A 19,689-nucleotide genomic window follows, 5' to 3' on the forward strand; every position below is an offset into this window, starting at 1 on the left:
CATACGATACCGTCTTACGGTTCAGATGTCTGAGGATCACAGTTTACCTACTCCACAGTCTAATGTCAAGGAGCAAGATGACTGCCTTTAGTTATCACATTCTTGGGTTTTCCTAACTCAGATATGTCTTATACCAGTTACCTCTAATAAACGACGGTGCTTCCAGCAATAAGATATGCTGTATGGTCATATGGGTCATATGAGCTTTTAAGTCCAGCACTGTCTATCACTTGAAGTCACACTTAGTACACTTTGGTCTCAAAAATGTTGGACTGCAGCTCCAAATTGATGTGGCTGTTTGCCCAGAAAAGTTGTCACTTTTATTCACCATAATGGGTTCCAATCTTAAGTCTGTTCTAAACATTCTATAGATCATGAGTGACAATGTTAGACTGAACTGGTAGTAACTGCGGGCATTCTCATTCAGTCAATCTTAACGAAGCATGAAATTCATCTAAATAATATTCAAAAATACATTCATTAAAACACATTACATCATGATTACAAAGACCATAAGATTTATTGTGAACACTGTGAAACACATATATACATTCTGCAGGTAAAATGCAGAGTTTCTGAGGGTTACCACTGTGCTTACAGGGCAAACAGACGCATTCTCCTTGTTCATGGACAGTACATATATTCAGATCATAAAGTATGTATTACTAACTTTTATTTGTTCACCACTTTCAAAGAGAGAAATTAATACAACACTTCGTATTGTATATTTAAAAATGTTACAAAATACAGTTATCTGTATGTAATATGAAATGCACTGGTAAATATTGATACATTTTTTGTAGTGTATTTTACTATATTTTGATTCAAAATAGATTATAACTAACAAACTACATACAAGTGAAACCCTTAAGTAACATGGTCCCATTACATGAATCACTGAAACCAGAATGATCATCAAAACAGAAAGGCTTATGGCGTGAACAGCAGCAAATGGAACTGGGCTGTTTTTGATCCTGTCCATGCTCATTTTTGTTAACAGAAATTTAGTTTTCTTGCTTTATTTCCATGGTAACCATAGCTTATACTGAAGGTTTCTATCATTTGGGACATAACATCATGTTGTCTGGCGAAAGTCAACTGGCATTTCAAAAAGCATGTCACCTCCATTTTCAGGATCAAAGAGTAAGCCAAGCAATAAGAAAGCAGTAAGCAGCATGGGACAGACCATATGTTATATAAAATTAGTTGGGAATGACAGATTTCTTATAAGATACAGACCTGTCCTCTCATCAGAGAGGATGTCCCAGTTAAGATTAGGGCTATACTCTCATCATGAGCACCAGACGGGGCCATATACCAAGAAGAACCTACTGAACATCAGTTCTAATGTGACTTACATTCTGGTGCAGCTAGCTATGCTTGGCTTATCCTTCAACTGTGAAGATGGAAGCAGTATATTCACTCAAAATTTGCTGAACTTCTCTCAGATTACATGGCATCACATGCAACTCACCACAACGAGAGCCAAAGATCAAATACTGTTAGTTTTTTAATGCCACTATCAATATTGAGAGTATACAGAGCCGATGACAGCATCAGTGAATATGGAGCAGTTGCTGGAATTAGAAATGGCAGGGGAAACTGAAGTACTCTGAAAAAACCTTCCCCAGTGTCACTTTGTCCACCACAAACCCCATATGATTTGACCTGAAACTGAACCCAGGCTGCTGCTGTGGGAAGCTGGTGAATAGCCACTTGAGCTATTCTTAACTATCTCTTCTTTTCAAAGACAAACACAAGTTATTAAGAACTAAAAGTTTGTGACGGTGGTATGTTACGTAATTATGGACTTTACCGACATTATCCATCAGCCTATTTTTTATTTTAAAACAGAACCATGAGTAATGTCCAAAAAGTCAATAATTGTTCAAGTTACATTTACTTTCAAAGGAAGGTTTATTCTACTGTATATTTTTCTAAGGAATGTAGCTCATTGCCATCTATTGTCACTTCTCTGTATCATGCAAAAGGATCCAAGAGACAGCAAATTAATGTCTCTTTACGTGCCGTTCGGTTCAAGTGGCTAGCTGTAATAGTGTCTGCCAAACAACAGGGGCAAGCTCTAAATAACCTTGCACAGGAGCAAGTGATTATACTGTTTTGATAACATTATGTTTCCTGTAGTGTGAAATTCTAGTAACAATCCATTGCATTTGATTCTGTATCTGCTTGCGAGGACAGGATGTCATCTAGCAATGAACCCAGGTTACTGCTACAGTGCTCCAGCCAGTCAGCTTTCTGTGTCACCATATCACTGAGATTGAGCTTTGAGATGGCTAACAAGAATTCTTCTGCACTGACATTAACTTCTGGATCAAAATTGAAGTTCCTACTAACACTGGAGGCATTACCACCAACATTTAGACAATCATGGTAAACATCTGCCAGTAGATTCATATCAGTTTCATTAATGATTGCATCAATGACTTGGTCTGAGTCACTGGCCAGTCTTGATCGTACAGTGCCCATCTCACCCTCGCCACTGTCCATGTTGGTTGTCCTTGACTGATTTACTCTATTTGCAGGGGTCAGACAAGTGCCTACCTCACAACCAAATGAGTCATACACGCCCCTGAAATTACTGTTTGTAGGTCTGACACAGTTCCTCACAAGATCAGGCAGAGGTTTCGGTGTTTCCACATCCGGCACGAGCCGATGCCTCATCAACACACTGTTGAGTGTCATGATGATATCTGCAGCTTTGTATACAACCTGGAGATCATGGTCTTGAAGGGCTGACAGAAGCACCTGAACAATCCCACAAGAAGAACGTAAGTTAATATTTAAAAGAGCAGTACATGTACTGAGCACATTAAGATGCTGCTTGTTGTGTGAGATGAAGGTTTTCACCACAGTTAATGTTAAGGTTACAGTCTCCTGGGATGTGATGCTATGTAGTCTGCTAGGTGGGTACCAACATTCCAGAAGAACCTGCTGCTTATATATTCTGCTTGGAAGATAGAGGCACCATGTTCATCTGAAAGATTTGTATCACAAGACTTCACGGTGTCACAACACAGAACGCCATGATCTTAACTTTCAGTATCATCACAACCTCAAATCTTATTATGATGAGAGGCTATTTACTATATTTAGAAACTATTAAAAACATTTTGCAGAACTCATGAGTAAAACAAACTATGGTGAAGTTGAGTTTGAGGTTCTCACAACACTGACTATGGAGAGCACCATCATCTGGGTTGTGCTGTGTAATCTGGTACAAAGTCACTGATATTTTGGAGAAATGCAGAAGAAAGTACTCTCCAAAAAATATTTACTTAAATTTAATTTAAAAAATGTATTGAGCATTATATGCAGAAACACATACTGGAGAGAATGCATCATGGTCCATACTTTTACCAGAAATGCAGTGTTTATATTCAGCCAAAACAAGCACATTTTGAACATTTGTAAGTTATCTGGAGAAAATGAACAGTTTCTCGCTGAAATATCACCAATTCTGCATTTTACAAGCGGGGCAAGGAAATTCTAAATGTTGCTGATGTACTTATATTTGATACTTTTGAAATGATTTATGGTCTGCCATGTAAAGAGAATGGATGGAACAAGGATACTGGTAAAGGCTTTAGAATTAAAATTTAAAGGTAAGAGACCCATGGAATGACCAGTATATGAAAATTTAGCATGTACTTGAAACATCAAGAAAAGGGGAAAAAGTTGGCAACAAAATGAAAGATTGTGGTAGTAAGAAGACTGGAAACCTTTTGTTGATCAACCTACATAAAATGGCAATTATGCTAAAAGTACTAGAAGAAAGAGGAGGGAGAGGGGGAGAAGAATCAGTATAAGAAGAAGACTTTATCTTGAACACATTACCGTAAAGTGGATGGAATGGTCTATTTACTTCACTACACACTCCACTCACTCATGGAGCTGAGTTCTTCTTCAGAAGCTGCCAATTGTGCAGCTACTCAAGAACTTCCCAGTGTTTTATGGAACCTGAAGGTTCATTACCATGTTCGCAAGAGCCATCCACTCGTCCCTATCCTGAGCCAGATAAAGCCAATCTATACCATCCCATCCTATCTCTTTAAGATCCATTTTAATATTGTCCACCAACCTACATCTTGGTCCTCCCAATGGTCTCCTTCCTTTTGACTTTCCCACCAATATCCTACATGCATTCCTCTTCTTCCCCATTCGTGCTACTTGCCCTGCCTATCTCATCCTCCTTGACTTGATCATTCTAATTATACTTGGAGAAGAGTACAAGTTATGAAGCTCGTCATTATGCAGTTTTCTCCAACCTCCTGTCACTTCATCTCTCTTTGGTCCAAATATTCTCCTCAACACCCTGTTCTCAAACACCCTCAGTCTATGTTCCTCCCTTAAAGCCATGGACCAGATTTCATACCCACACAGAACCACAGGCAAAATTATAGTTTTTTATGTTCTAATTTTTATGTTTTTAGACAGCAGACGAGAAGACAAAAGGTTCTGAAATGAATGGTAGCAAGCATTACCCAAGTTCAATCTCCTCTTAATTTCCGCCTGAATCAGGTTCTGATTTGATATCGTTCCCAAATATGTGAACTGTGCCACATTTTCAAAACATCTGTTTACTATCTTTATGTCATGATTCTGCCCTGCAGTTTGGTGATGAGACAGCAACATATTCTTCATTTTATCTGTGTTTACTTCTAGACCAACTTCCTTCCTAGCCTCAATTAAAGTTAGTGTGTTTCTCTTTATGGAATCTATATTTTCACCCAGCAGATTAACATCATCAGCACAGACCAAGAGCTGATGTGTCCCATTGAATTTCAGTCCCACCTAGTTTTCCTGCACCTTCCTAATGGCATATTCTAAAGCAAAGCCGAAAAGCAGTGGTGACAAAGCATCTCTTTTTTAGACCATTCTGGATAGGAAAATTATCAGACAAATGTTTACCTATATGGACTTTACACCACATATAACAAATTTGAGTTAATCATATTTTGAGACACTTATGTGGGAAATCTACAAGCGCATTACAGTTTGTTTACACTCACCTGTAAGCACCTGTTTCGTGCAAGCTCCCCCAATACTTTGTTCAGTCGCAATTTGATCTCGTTTTCTGTCAGTAGCACTATTTTCCTATTCTCTTTAGAGAATGTCACGGATGGAAATACGCCATCAATCATTCCCTGGTCTGACATCTGCCGCTCTATCACCTTCTCCCAGAACTGGAGCGCATTTACTTTTACTTCCCAGTGTAAATCTGACACTACTGCAAGTGCCATCGCCGTGAACACGTTACTCAGTTCTGCCTTTCTGTAACAACATGCACACATTTTAATTAGCTTAACCAGTTTCATGGGTATCCCAAACTCTATCAGAATATCGTACAATACTTACCTCCTAACTGAATCACAGATTTTCTCCAATATATGATGAATGCAAAAGATCTTATCTGTAGTTGATCTGTTATGTCAAAACCCACACGATGGTCCCCAATAATTTCATCTATGTATATACTTAACCTTCAGAGAAGAATATTGGATAAAATTTTGTATGAAGTCGATAGCAGCAATATCCCCCAATAATTATTACAGTCAGTTTTATCACCCTTCTTGTGAACTGGTACAATAACAGATTCCTTCCAGTGATTGGGCAATTTTTCGTTATGCCACATAGAAGTAATGAGGTTATGGATCTTAGAATGTAATATTTCGCCTCTGCTGGAATTTGATCACCGCCTGGCAATTTATACCTTTTCGATTCTGCAATAGCACTTTCAACCTCAAAAGGGCTGGGATCTGGTATTAACGGCTCAGCTGTGTGCATTTCTAGCTGCCTAACATCACTGACCCTATGTACATTCAATAACTGAGAGAAGTAGTTCTTCCACCTATTCAAAATGTTGTGGGAATCTGCAAGCAGATGGCCATTCTCATCCTTCACTAAGTTACTTTTAGGTTATTACGTGTACTTACGGTCGTTAATTATTTTGTGCGCTTCCTTGTATGTGTGTTATATGTATGTCATCATGCTTAGCTCAGTGTGGACTAACTAGTGATCACCAGTGATCCTCATAATGGCGTATTGTGTTTTGTGTGGTATTTGGCTGGGAGGGATGGAGGGGGGTACTGGGATGGGGGTGTGTGGAGGTAGTTTTATGGGTGTATTAATTAGGGTTATTTATTATAAGGTTGAAGATGGGATTACGTATGTTTGCAAAGGTGTCTTTCATTTGTAGCTTCTTTTCCGTGAAGTCATATATATGAAAGCTGTACCATATGTGAGACCTGTATCAAGTATATGTTGAGCATATTTGGAAGTTTGTTTATTAATTCTTATAGCTTGAATATGCTTCTATGCCGATCTTTCAACATATGTCCTGTTTGTCCAATGTCTGTCAGGATGGTCAAGTCTAGGATCAGCTATAAGATCTGATATTTCACAGTTAACTTGCCTGAGGAGCCTGGATAGCTCAGATGATACAGTGATTATGCTGTGGGTTTAACCGTGGAGGAATCAGTGTTCAATCACTGACTGGGCCAAAAGAATTTTTCTCTTCTCCAGTGTTGAGACCAGCTGTGTGGCCCATCCAGATTCCTAACCAAAGCATACCAGAAGCCCTGTTCCCAGGGCTGAAGCTGGCAACTGAGCTCCATCTAGTGCCAAAGTTAAAAATCCATGGAGCTATGCTTCTGCTCCCTCATATGTCTTTATGGTGTAGTGCTTAATTATCTATAGGACAACTTTACCTTTCAGTTTCTTGAAAAATGAGGTTCTCCATGTGTCTTAAACACAGATTACAAGATACAAATATTTTGTTTCTGGACATAATTTATCATCCTGTTTTTTAATTAAAACATAACGTTTCAGAGATTGGATTCTGTCTCCATCAGAGAATCTGGAATCCAGTCTTTGAAACACTGTGTTTTAAATAAAAGCAGGATGATGAATTATGTGCAGAAACATAATAATTGTATTAATGTACCATCAGCACAAACTTTTAGATCTTATTTACAAATTACAAGAACTTACAAGAACTTGTGATGTTCATAGATCTCTTTCAAGAGAGCAGCTGCTTCGCGACGGACGATGCCCTCACTCTCGCCTTGCAGGATTGTCATCATCTTGCTCTGGAACACCATAAGAGGACTTGCAAATGAATGGTTCAATACTTTTCCACCTGCTCATCTTATACAGAAGTAAGTACGAGTAAAATCATTGTAACGAACATAAATTGAAGAAAATAGTTATGTCTACTTTAATCCTTATAATGCTGTAACATCTCTGCCTGAAGAGGCAAGAAATTCTATATATATATACACATATCATAATGAATACATGAGCATATGTAATTTGAATTTCAGAACTAATAATCATTTCTTATACAATAATTTAGGCACAATTTGTGTTTAAAAAAATTAATATTCACAATAATTTTTGTTAAGGGAGAATACATAGCCCATTCTTTAAGTTTTATAGACATGTTTTCTTTCTTTCTGTGTGGGTAAAACACCATAACTCAAACATCTGTAATGCAGGAATGCACAATGTATTTAAAAGAATAACTTGATATCTTAACAAGTTCTATCAAATTCTGTAAACATGGATTAGCAGGGGGACAGGGTATCTGTTATCGCCAAATTCTGCTGTAACTAAGTGAAGGGGTACTCACGGAAGTACAGAATAGGATATATACCCAGTACACACAATAAACATAGATTACATAAAGGTTTTTATATTGGGGTTATTTTTTTATTTAAACAGTTTCATAACCCCAAAACCTTCCTTTTGCATCAATATCTCTAAAAGTTCATGACTGTACACAGCCAGGTTTCATCCATTATTATCAGCATTTATGATGATGAGGGTTTACCATTAATTAATTTTGCTTAGTGGGGGGTGGAGTCCAACTGGGTCCACTCGGCACAACAGCCACTGACTGGCATATTGTAGCCTGCCCTGGGTGATTATGATGATGGAGAATTTGGTGGAATGAAGATTAACAGGGGAAACCGAAGTACTCGGAGAAAACCCACCCCAGCACCACTTTGTCCACCACAAATCCCACTTGACCAGATCTGGGATGGAACCCGGGCCACCGTGGTGGGAAGCCAGTGACTAAACGCTTGAGCTATGGCGCAGCCAGGGTTTACCATACATGTAAGATGAAATATCCCTGTGAGATAAAATTTGTGTGTGAGGGTTACAAATGTGCCTGAAAGGACAGTAGGTCAATATTAGCATTGCTTCTTGTTCTGCTATACACATGGACTCACTGGCAGATCCTCTGATGCAAGGCAGTCTGTCCACAAGCGCTGCACCCTCACCATGCAGCATAAGCACTTAATGGCTGATGCCCTCACATAGCTCTCAGAGTCATCCATTGCCAGCACCAGCACCAGAGGACATAGTTCATTCTCCAGTACATGCTCCTGGAAGGCTGGAAATTCTGTGGACACAAAACGGTACAATCACCTCATGAGTCAGGTTTTATTCCTTGATATGTGTGAATATAAAAACTGGAAATCGAAGATGTCTTACTGAAGACTCAGTGTTAAATGTGAGGATATATACCTAAGTGGATGTTTTTTAACTCTCTGAAGTATGAATTTCAACTAAATAATACCACAAAATTCCTCACAGAAAATTCACTGTGACTTAATTACAAAGCCAAGGTGGATAATATACTCTTTGGTGGCAAAGGTTAGGGAAAGACTGGCAGTGAGCAAACAAACAACACACAGAGTTCATATGGAGAGGTTCAATCTCAAGAAATTAAATGAGGTAGAGGGTAAAGAGCAGTATTGTGTTGATATCTCAAATGGGTTCACGGCTTTGGAAAACTTGGACACTGAGGTGGATGTTAATAAAGCTTGGGAAACTATTAGAGAGAATATATAAATGTCTGCCAAAGAGAGTCTAGGTTATTATGAACCGAAGAAGCATAAGCCATGGTTCGACGAAGAATGCTCAAAATTATTAGATCAAAGAAAGCAGGCCAAATTGAAATGGTTACAGGATCCAAGCAAGTTAAATGGGGATAATCTGAACAATATAAGACATGAAAACAGCAAGCATTTCAGGAATAAAAAGGGAATATCTGAAAGATAAAATTGATGAGCTTGCAATGAAAAGTAAGAACAAGAACATTAGAGACCTGTATAGAGGAATAAATGACTTTGAGAGGGGTTACCAGTCTAGCAGTAACTTAGTGAAGGATGAGAATGGTGATCGGCTTGCAGATTCCCACAACATTTTGAATAGGTGGAGGAACTTCTTCTCTCAGTTACTGAATGTACATAGGGTCAGTGATGTTAGGCAGACAGAAATTGATATGGCTGAGCCGTTAGTACCTGACCCCAGCCATTTTGAGGTTGAAAGTGCTATTGCAAAATTGAAAAGGTATAAATCACCAGGTAGTGATCAAATTCTGGCAGAACTTATTCAAGCAGGAGGTGAATTACTACATTCTAAGATCCACAATCTAATTACTTCTATTTGGCATAAGGAAAAATTTTCTGATCAGTGGAAGGAGTCTATTTATGTACTAGTTCACAAGAAGAGTGATAAAACTGACTGTAGTAATTATCGAAGGATATCACTGCTATCAACTTCATACAAAATTTTATGCAATATTCTTCTCTCATGGTTAAGTCCATATATAGATGAAATTATTGGGGATCATCAGTGTGGGTTTTGACATAACAGATCAACTACAGATCAGATCTTTTGCATTCATCATATATTGGAGAAAAAATTGGAGTACGATGAGACACTAAATCAGCTATTCATAGACTTCAAGAAAGCCTATGATTCAGTTAGAAGGGAAGTATTGTACAATATTCTGATAGAGTTTGGGATACCCATGAAACTAGTTAGGTTGATTAAAATGTGTTTAAACAAAACGTATAGTAAAGTCCGTGTAGGTAAACATTTGTCTGATAAATTTCCTATCCAGAATGGTCTGAAAGGAGATGCTTTATCGCCACTCCTTTTCAACTTTGCTTTAGAATATGCCATTAGGAAGATCCAGAGAAACCAGGTGGGACTGAAATTAAATGGGACACATCAGCTGTTGGCCTATGCTGATGAAGTGAATCTACTGGGTGATAATGTAGATACCATAAATAAAAACACACAAACTTTAATTGAGGCTAGTAAGGCAGTTGGTCTAGAAGAAAACACAGAGAAAACGAATATGTTGCTTTCTTGTCACCAAACTGCAGGGCAGAATCATGACGTAAAGATAGGAAACAGATGTTTTGAAAATGTGGCACAGTTCACATATTTGGGAAACGACTATATCAAATCAGAACCTGATTCAGGAGGAAATTAAGAGGAGATTGAACTCTGGTAATGCTTGCTACCATGCATTTCAGAACCTTTTGTCTTCTCGTCTGCTGTCTAAAAACATAAAAATTAGAACATACAGAACTATAATTTTGCCTGTGGTTCTGTACGGGTGTGAAACATAGTCTCTAACTTTAAGGAAGGAACACAGACTGAGGGTGTTTGAGAACAGGGTGTTGAGGAGAATATTTGGACTGAAGAGAGATGAAGTGACAGGAGGTTGCAGAAAACTGTATAATGACGAGCTTCATAACTTGTACTCTTCTCCAAGTATAATTAAAATGATCAAGTCAAGGAGGATGAGGTGGGCAGGGCATGTAGCATGAATGGGAGAGACGAGGCATGTGTACAGGATATTGGTGGGAAAGCCAGAATAAATCCCCATGGCCGTTAAATTCTGTTTTATAGACCAGAGCCGCTATTTCCTTGAAACAGCTCCTCAATTATCCTCACGAGGCTGAGTGGACCCCGTTCCAGACCCAGTATTCAGAAAATCTGGTACTGCCTGGAACCCCTGGATTTGTAGCCAGGAACACGGACCACTAGGCCACAGAGGTGGTCTGTCTTCAACAACACTGAACATTAAAATGTGGCATTATAAGACGAAATGTTTTGGTTGGTTTACATTTTGCCTGTGAAGATGGAGACACTATGTTCCTCTGACAGGTCAATGAACTTTTACCCAACTACACCACATTACATTCTACAAAACAGCGTTCTTCAAAGATGTGTAATTTTGGCGTACACTAGCACTTGATATACCTTACAGGTTTTACATTTATTTACAGTGCGTTATAAATTTCTGAGCTTACTGATTTCTGCTATTCCTGTGACAACTTGCAGGACTTCTAGTGCGCTGTCACGCACATCCCAGCTCACATCATGCAGGCGTTTCTGCAAGATAGGACCCACTTGGTCGATGGTGGAGCCCTGAAGTGTGTTCATGAGCAATGCTAGGTTAGGAGGCATGAAGTTCTGGATTGCTACCTTCATCAACTGCAATGCCTGCACAGACAACTGCAACACAATTATGATTCAACTGAGCTGCAACACAATTACGATTAAACTGAAGTGGCTCAAGTGATAACAACTGTGAAGAGGGCGCCAGAAATATGCTGTCCCACTTCCACATGTAGGTTGGTACAGACCACTGGTGTGAGTAACATTATAATATGAATGCATAATTGCAGCATCATGGTTGGAGCTGCTCTGTTTGTGGAAAAACCTGTCCCTTACCTTGCTCTGTGGGTTATTTTATGATTGCTGACAGTAGGTACACTATACAATGCTGAATGGCAGGAAGACTGATGAATTGAAAAAGGTTTTGAAAGAGAAGTGGTTGTGGCCCGATGAAGATTTTATTATTATTATTATTGGAGGGGGTGGGTTTCCCCATGCACTGTGACTAATAGTCTATTGTACGTCCCCCTTTGATATTCTACCAGTCGCCACACCCTACCGGTACTGGTGCTCACTATCAGCCCCATTCAGCCAACGAGGCTGACAGTGGTAGCCAATACTTCCCCATCTACTGGAGGCATTGGAAACTACTTGGGCGGGAAACTTTGCCTAATTTTGCTCAGAGGTCTCCTAGAGACACGAGGATCTGTTACGTGCCATAAATCTACGACACGAGACCCACGGCTTAAAGTCCCTCTCGGAGGACTTGTTCCCTGAATTTTTCTGCCCTTAAAAATTCCACGACCTCCGCCGGGTTTGACCCCGCGTACCTTGAGTCATGAGGTGGGAACGTTACCCCTGGACTACGGAGGCCACTACCCGATGAAGATAATATCCTGACATTTGTCTGGAAGGACTGAGGTAAACCACAAAAACCTCAGTCAGGTAGCCAGTGCTGTGGTTATGATTCAAACTGCACACATCCCAAACATAAGTCTAGAGCGTTACTGCTAGACCAACCTGTTGTTCCCTTTAGTTGCCATCTTTATGGTAAATTAACTCTGAAAATGGCAACTGCAGTGTTTGCCCTGAAAACCAAAGCTACATAACATTTATAGGCCACAAAAACCTAAAGAAAAGATTACAATAAGCAGCTCTGGAAACAGGTTATGACTTTCACTTTCCTTTAAACTAATACCGTATTTCAGCATCCTGCTGCATTAATGTGTCACACACATTCACTTTCATCTTAAATGCAACTTCATTTACAATTACTCCTTTACTTAATAACAAATGCCTCTATTTATATGGCAGATCAAGAGATAAAGCTGTCCCTATACTTAACAAAACACCATTCTATGAAGACATGGGGGAGTGGATGTATAGCTCCACATATTCTTAACCTCTGTATTAGATGGAGGTGAGTGGTCAGCTGGATGACCATACTGCTTTAACCCCTGGGGAAAGAGTCCCAGGTATCCTTTGGATAGAGTGGGCTGTAAACTTGGTCTGGTTGCTATAAAGAAGAGAAATCTCTCTTAATCCTGCCAGGAATCAAACCCTGGTCTCCTGGTCATCCAGCCTGCAGGCTATTCACTTTACTGACTAAGCTATCTCAGCTCACCCATGTGGTAGTCTATATACTGATGATAAACACTTCTGCCAACAATTTCCATCAGTACTGAGTCTGACTTGAATCCTCCAGATATAATCTTGAAGTTTCTTAGTTTCCATATTGTAACTCTTCATACACCAAAATGTCGCCTATAAAATTTATATTTACAGCCTATCTTGTTACAAAATTTTACATGGGGCTTAGAGATCTTGTTGAACTTCAAAGAGTTGTCTTGCATAAGGTAGGATGTGCCCTGAGAGAGGTATCAGACAGTACTGTGAAAACTGAAAACTGCTAGCATGCGTTTGAAAGTGGCTGGACTGGTAGGTAAGCCAGCAGCTGAGTCACTGGGAGTGGCAGTGTTCAGATAACTTCTATTGACACAATGTTCATACCCAGTTTCATTAGAATCTGTCACTTGGTTTGAAAGCAGTATGGCAGATAAAAATGTATGCCAAAAGTGTCTGACATTTTCCTGAATTAACATTTAAACAGTGGTCAAATGGCAGTGGAGCCCCTATTTACTTATGATACAATAATACTGAAATACAGAGACATGCATACTTTGGGTGAGAGGTTGGCATTTTTCAGCAGAAGTTGCGTGAAGCTGAAGAGGCAAATTGTCTCGACGCTCTCCCGCCATGTGATGTGGAAACAACGAATGAGGGAAGCCAGGCCATCGAGAATAGCCCCCAGCAGCTCAGGATATTGAATTACAAACTCAGGCCCTGTCAGACCATCTGCATTAGGTTCTTCAAAAACAAAATCCTTCAGGTTGTACATAAATGCTTGGTACGCAATCACTGCTAACTCCTAAAACAAAGACAAAAAATATGGCTGACATCAGGAAATGAAAACTGTCCAACAGGATGACAAACATCACATCTGCTCAAATATTTTGGCTTCCTCTGATGCACTGTCCCAATTCAACAGTCCTGCTTACCCTGTTCATAATGCTCTTGATCTGAAGAATGCTCAGCATGGTCTGATGGGCCAGCTGATGCTTATTCTCCTGAACTATTAGAATGTCACGATATGAATATGCCAGTCGTTGCGTTTCCTCACTTGTGAGCTGGAATATTTTATGAGTGTACAACTCAAGGCATTCACTGTCCACATTCTTTGTCTTGACACATGTCAGCATTGGCAGCAACTGCAACACATAAAAGTAAAAGTAAAAAGTAAAGCTATCCCTGTAACAGGCCGTGAAGGCCCATAGGGTTGTGACACGTTAAGGGTCCCACATTACCTTGACAATCAGCAGTAAGGTTGTCAGCCTTACGCGCCGGCCGCACTTCACTCCCTAGGAAAATTATTTAATTAATTCCTGGTACTCATTTCTGTTAGAGGCTGAGTAAACCCCAGGGCTTAGTGCAGCCAGAAGGATTAGGTCAATTGAAATAAATCCAATGACCTCATCGGGACTTGAACCTGTGACCTTCCGGCTTGTAGCATAGTACCTTAACCACTACACTACCACGTACCCCCAACTGCAACACATGGTAAATAGAAAATTATATAATGTTCATTTTAGTAACTTCACAGATTTTGACTTACACAGTATGAGTACTTGCCATAACCCTACACACAGGACGCACTTACATTTCATTCTGACAAGTTTCTAATGCTTCAGTTTCAGTTGTGTGCCTGAGATATGATACAATACTCCATTATTTTTAAAATGGACCAACAGTCTTGCTTGCAATGAGACTGGAGGTTTTCAGGGTGGTGAATATGAATATTACTGTCTTCTGAAGTATGGCAAATAGGTACAAATGTTTTAGAACAACCTTCTCCTTCCTTCTTCATGGTAGAAGAGTACACTGTGCTTGAAAAAATGGTCAATGATGTAAGGAAGGGAGCTCTCAGCTTCTTCCTGCCCACAGATGTGGCCATTTTCAGCGACAGAATGCCCCTATTTGTTTGCTCTTGGTCTCAGTTCTAGTACTGCATTCACCACATCACTCACCATATTTTCAAATTTGGTTTACTATCCTACCCTGAAGACGGAGGCAGTAGCTTTCTCTGATAAGCTGTAAGTTGCTAATAAACTGACTACATAGTGTCACACTCCAGAAGGCAGGAATTTCCAAAGCCACTGCTGTGAATCTCATGCCTCATGTAGGCAGTTTCTTGGGGTGGGGTGAGACTTACCGTATTTACGCATGTATAGGCCGCACATTTTTTGCCAAAAATTCAAGAGGAAAACTGGGGTGCGGCTTATATTCGAAATATTCGAAATCACACTTCATTTAAAAAAAATTATATTCATAATTAGTAATACAGGGTGTTCTACTCCTGAAATAATATTCCAAGAAAATTATTTTTTCTATAATTTCTGTCTGAAAATTGTGCTGCGGCCTATGCATGCGTAAATACGGTAATTCACTTTGTATGTCGGTCACTATTTTGCCTACTGTACCAGCCTTGGATGATATGATGACTAATGAACATGGACTGGTTGGTGGAATGAGAACTGGCAGAGGAAACCGAAGTACCCAGTGAAAACCTGCCCCAGTGTCACTTTGTTCACCACAAATCCCATATGACCTGACCTGGACCCAAACCACACTGAGAAGCCGGCAAATAACAGCCTAGCTATGGCACAGCCTTTTTTTGAGATGTCATCTAGGTAGATCGAAACCCCTATTTAAGGCATCTTTTATAAACAGTGAATCTAAATGCCTCACTGAGGAAAACCTTGAATACAGGCTGTATGACGAGTTTACAGACTTGCGATCCTTGAAAGTGAATGGTAAATGAGGGAATACCTTAAATCAAGGACCATTAAATGGAGGTTCACCTATGCATAGTTCATTTTTTTTCCCCATAAAATGAATATAAATTCTTACCTGGAATACTATCAGTTGTGTATCAAAGTTGAAATGTTTAATCTCACTCTGTTCATTTACTGAGACAAATTCTGAGATCTTGTGCCAGCACAATTGGCATTGGACCACAATATTCATGAAGTTTCTGATACTCCTTCTCGATATATGCAATGCCAGCAAGTTGAAGATTTTTTTCTCCATAGCTTTTACTGCTGTCGGCAGAATCTTATTTTCCTCCTTCTCTCGATATACAGAGGTGAAATAGATGAATGTCAGAAGCTTCGAAACTTTTCCTGCATACTCCTCATTATGATCACCATCAAGATTTACTAATAACATCCAAACAAGAGCTTCCAAGTTGAGTTTCTCTATCATATCGGACACGACTGGTGATAAATTGGTGAGAGATGCCTCAAGAATACTGCATGCTAATTCCAATGTTGAAATTACATGCTGAGGTTCAGATCCTTCTACTTTCCCATTTATTTTAGAATCTTTAGCAAGTAAGGGGCTGAAAATATGAGACATGATGCTAGTGGGCAATTCTGGCTCCTTTCCTCCAAGCCTGTCCAGCAGCTCAACAACAAACTTCTGACTTTCACGTAAGACATACAGACTCTGATTTTCATGGCAAAATTTTAACACATCTTTCCATGTTTCTGCAAAGAAATTAAAACAATAATTACACTATATTTAATAAATACAACTCAATTACAATGTAATATATTTTCAATCAATGATCCAATATGCTTGACTCTTATAGGGACAATATCAGGGTACACTTTATATTAAAATTCCCAGTCCATGAATAACATAACAGATGTGTTTTTGAAAATTTTAATGTAAGGTGAAATCACGTTACTCATATACAAATTTCCCATTAGAAATGATGTAATGTAATGCAATGGATAAACTGTGGAGAAGATGTTTACACCCCCCCCCCAAGAAAAGAACAAAAACAAAACAAAACTGATATTAGTACAAATCTGACCATACTTTAAAACCATGTCAAATTGAATTTTATTTTGGCAGAACTCATGTTAGTTGGGGCTAGGTGTTCATTAATTTTAGTGTCTTGTATCTTAGAGAGAAATAAACTACACTACTAATGAGTTAGCAACACAATGGTATTTCAGTCCCAGAGAACCTGAATGTGGCGGAACAAAACATTCTTATGGACCATAATATATACAAGAAATTTAATAAGACTTAATGAATTATGGAAAGTTTACAATGTGTATAAGTTTCTCAGTGTTTCTGGGTCAGTGCTACCATGATAATATAGGTATTATATACTATTATACTTGATTTTTAAGAACTGTAAGGCATTTAAGATAAGAAATCATTATCTGAAAACCTTGAGTGTTTACAGTAAAATGTGGTGAGATAGCTTAGCTGGTACAGTGATGGGCTATGGGCTGGATATCTGTGGAATTGGTATTCAATTTCTGGTAGGGGAAAGAATTTTCTCTGTTCTCCAGAGCATCCATGTTTGTTCTGGAGCTCACTTCCTTTTGATGGGTACCGGAAGCAATTTCTCCAGGAGTAATGCAGCCAGGGCATGAATCTAACTACTCATCTCCATCTAGTGCAAAAGTTAAGAATGCATGCAGCTATACCTTTACTCCCCTCTGTCTTCATGGCATAAGTGCTTAGCTATGCGTAAGTAAGCACATGGACAGTTTTACATTTACTTCTAACGATGGCCCTTTACCAGCCAAAACATGTATAGTCATCAAAAATATGTTACACTCTAATTTCTTGATATTTACTATAATATAATATAGTATGTGTATATTACAGTGGTATGAAAACTAATGCAAGAATACTACTACTAGTGGTGGTGGTCATGGTGGTTGTAGTAGTAGTAGTAGTAGTAGTAGTAGCAGCAATGGTGATAGTTGTAGTAGTAGTAGCAATGATTATACACTTTTAATATTAACAACAAAAAATCTGCCACAAAGGTGTAGAAGACCCAGTTATGCTGCAACCTTAGCTTGGAACTGCAACAGCAAGAGCAGTGCTTACGCTGTAAAGTCGAAAATGATTTTGCCAAGCTGAAACGTGGGACAGCATCAGTGTAATCATGAACACGTTGCTGTTGACAGTCTACTGGTGCAGTCCCAATGAGAAATTGCAAGAACACGCCTATTAACATCATCATGTTTGTCTGTCTGTGTGTAACAATTTCAGAACCACTGAATGATTTTCATTAACTATAAGTATTTACTGGAGTGGAAAATGTTTTAGACAGTTGCAAAGAAAAATGAAATGTATGTCCACTTAAGTGGACGTGAGTTTGATCCCCAATGAGGTCACTGCATCTTTCAGTTGACCTAATCCTTCCAGCTTCATTATGGTCCTGCGGTTGACTCAGCCTCTAACAGAAATTAGTACCAGGAAACTTCCTGGGGGTAAAGGGCAGTGAACATGTAAGGCTGACAACCTCGCTGCCATCTGTAAGCCGACAGTATGGTAAATGTGGGAGTCTCGACATCTCACAACCCTATGGGCCTCAATAACCTGTTATAGGGATAGGTTCACCTTTTTAACCTACAGTGAAGCAAAACAAACATGACGTTATGCCCATCCATCCTTCTCCCTGCTCATCACATGTCTATTGCATGTTACATGTTAAGACAGCAACAAAAGTCTGGATTCACAGACTTGAGAATCAAGAGACAATAAGAGATTGAATGTGCCAGAATTGTTACACTATGCACACTCTTCATTTGTTAATGTATTATTGTGGGGACAGTGCCCAGTGGGATCACATCGCCTACAATGTGTGCAACTCTCATTCAACTGAAATACTGAAACCCCCCTTTCTGGAATGTCTGGGAAACTACTCAGCTAAAAAGAAAGACTGAGGTTATCCATGAACATTCTAAAATTGTCCCCAAAGGTGTCATGCCTACAAAAAGAACAGACAAGTGAGAAGTGAATGAGTCAGTCAGTTCTCAGTGCTCTGTGCTGTGCATTAGAGTGGCGCTAATGAGTGGAGCAGAACTTTGTGAGTTTTTCAGTTTTCAGTTCAGCATAGTGCAGCACAGCTAAGAAAAGAGAAAAGGTGAGTGCAATACTGTGACCAATGATGCTGCTGTGAGGTAATAAGTGGACAAAGACCTGATCTCAAGAGCATAAGTGGTTACGAATGGTGCAACAGTAACTGCTCCGTAAATTGATGACCACTGTAATATTACAATTTACATTTTCTGAGAAGATTACCAGGGTACACCTTGAAGACACAAGAAGATGAAGTAACACTACATATTCGCTTCATATAGGAATGGCCAGCTTCAAGCTTAGGCCACAGAGAAACCACTTAATATAACTAGTCTAACAGCATGGAGAAACTTACAAATCAATGAAGCATGCATAACAATATTGATAATAACACTACATTGACATCCTGGAAAACTGCATAAATAACATGCATATCACCCACAGCAAATGGAGTGGAGCACAAATAAATCCAACACTGAGGAATATTCTCAGGCAAATATCTTTTAAATGAATGGACAATGACCACAACTGAAATAACATGAAGACATTAATTAATTTTAATTCGAAAATATTGTGTTCACACGCAACATATAACTTCAACATATAATGTAACAAAATAAACGTCTGATGATGGCTGTACATGGTCGAAACGTGTAGGAAAGAAGGATGACTGGATAATTAGTTGCATTTAACTATTTCAGAGGAACATATCACCTCCATCTTCAGGAGTGAAAACTATTGGGTCAGCTTGCTATTGCTGGTTTCTTGCTGGGCTTATTCTTCAGCCCTGAAGATGGAGGTGCCATGTTCCTCTGAAATGCTGGGCTTTTTCTGAACTACAAAGAATAACAACCAAGAAGGCTGTACAGCTGCACCATAGCTCAAGCGGTTAGTCACTGGCTTCCCACTGCGGCAGCCCAGGTTTGATACCGGGTCTGGTCAAGTGGGATTTGTGGTGGACAAAGTGGTGCTGGAGCGGGTTTTTTCTGAGTACTTCGGTTTCCC

At 39.3% G+C, this 19,689-nt stretch overlaps 1 protein-coding gene across 2 annotated transcripts in view; it reads right to left on the reverse strand.

Moving 5' to 3' along the window:
• Positions 1 to 1,677: 1,677 nt before the first annotated feature.
• LOC111873423 overlaps positions 1,678 to 19,689 on the reverse strand; it is a 19,425-nt gene continuing 1,413 nt past the window's right edge. The window contains exons 3-10 of one of the 2 annotated variants that reach the window (XM_023868138.2): positions 15,700 to 16,337; positions 13,791 to 14,000; positions 13,412 to 13,660; positions 11,145 to 11,337; positions 8,259 to 8,431; positions 7,015 to 7,112; positions 5,034 to 5,295; positions 1,678 to 2,769 (exon numbers count right to left, since the gene is read on the reverse strand). In XM_023868138.2, coding sequence (XP_023723906.1) covers positions 2,155 to 2,769; positions 5,034 to 5,295; positions 7,015 to 7,112; positions 8,259 to 8,431; positions 11,145 to 11,337; positions 13,412 to 13,660; positions 13,791 to 14,000; positions 15,700 to 16,337 — 2,438 coding nt within the window. In that variant the 3' untranslated portion in view covers positions 1,678 to 2,154. Of the gene's footprint in view, positions 2,770 to 5,033; positions 5,296 to 7,014; positions 7,113 to 8,258; positions 8,432 to 11,144; positions 11,350 to 13,411; positions 13,661 to 13,790; positions 14,001 to 15,699; positions 16,338 to 19,689 lie in introns of both variants that reach the window. The other variant, XM_023868137.2, reaches the window with a different exon arrangement.

This window comes from Cryptotermes secundus, unplaced genomic scaffold (assembly GCF_002891405.2).
Source record: "Cryptotermes secundus unplaced genomic scaffold, Csec_1.0 scaffold276, whole genome shotgun sequence".
NCBI lineage: Eukaryota > Metazoa > Arthropoda > Insecta > Blattodea > Kalotermitidae > Cryptotermes > Cryptotermes secundus.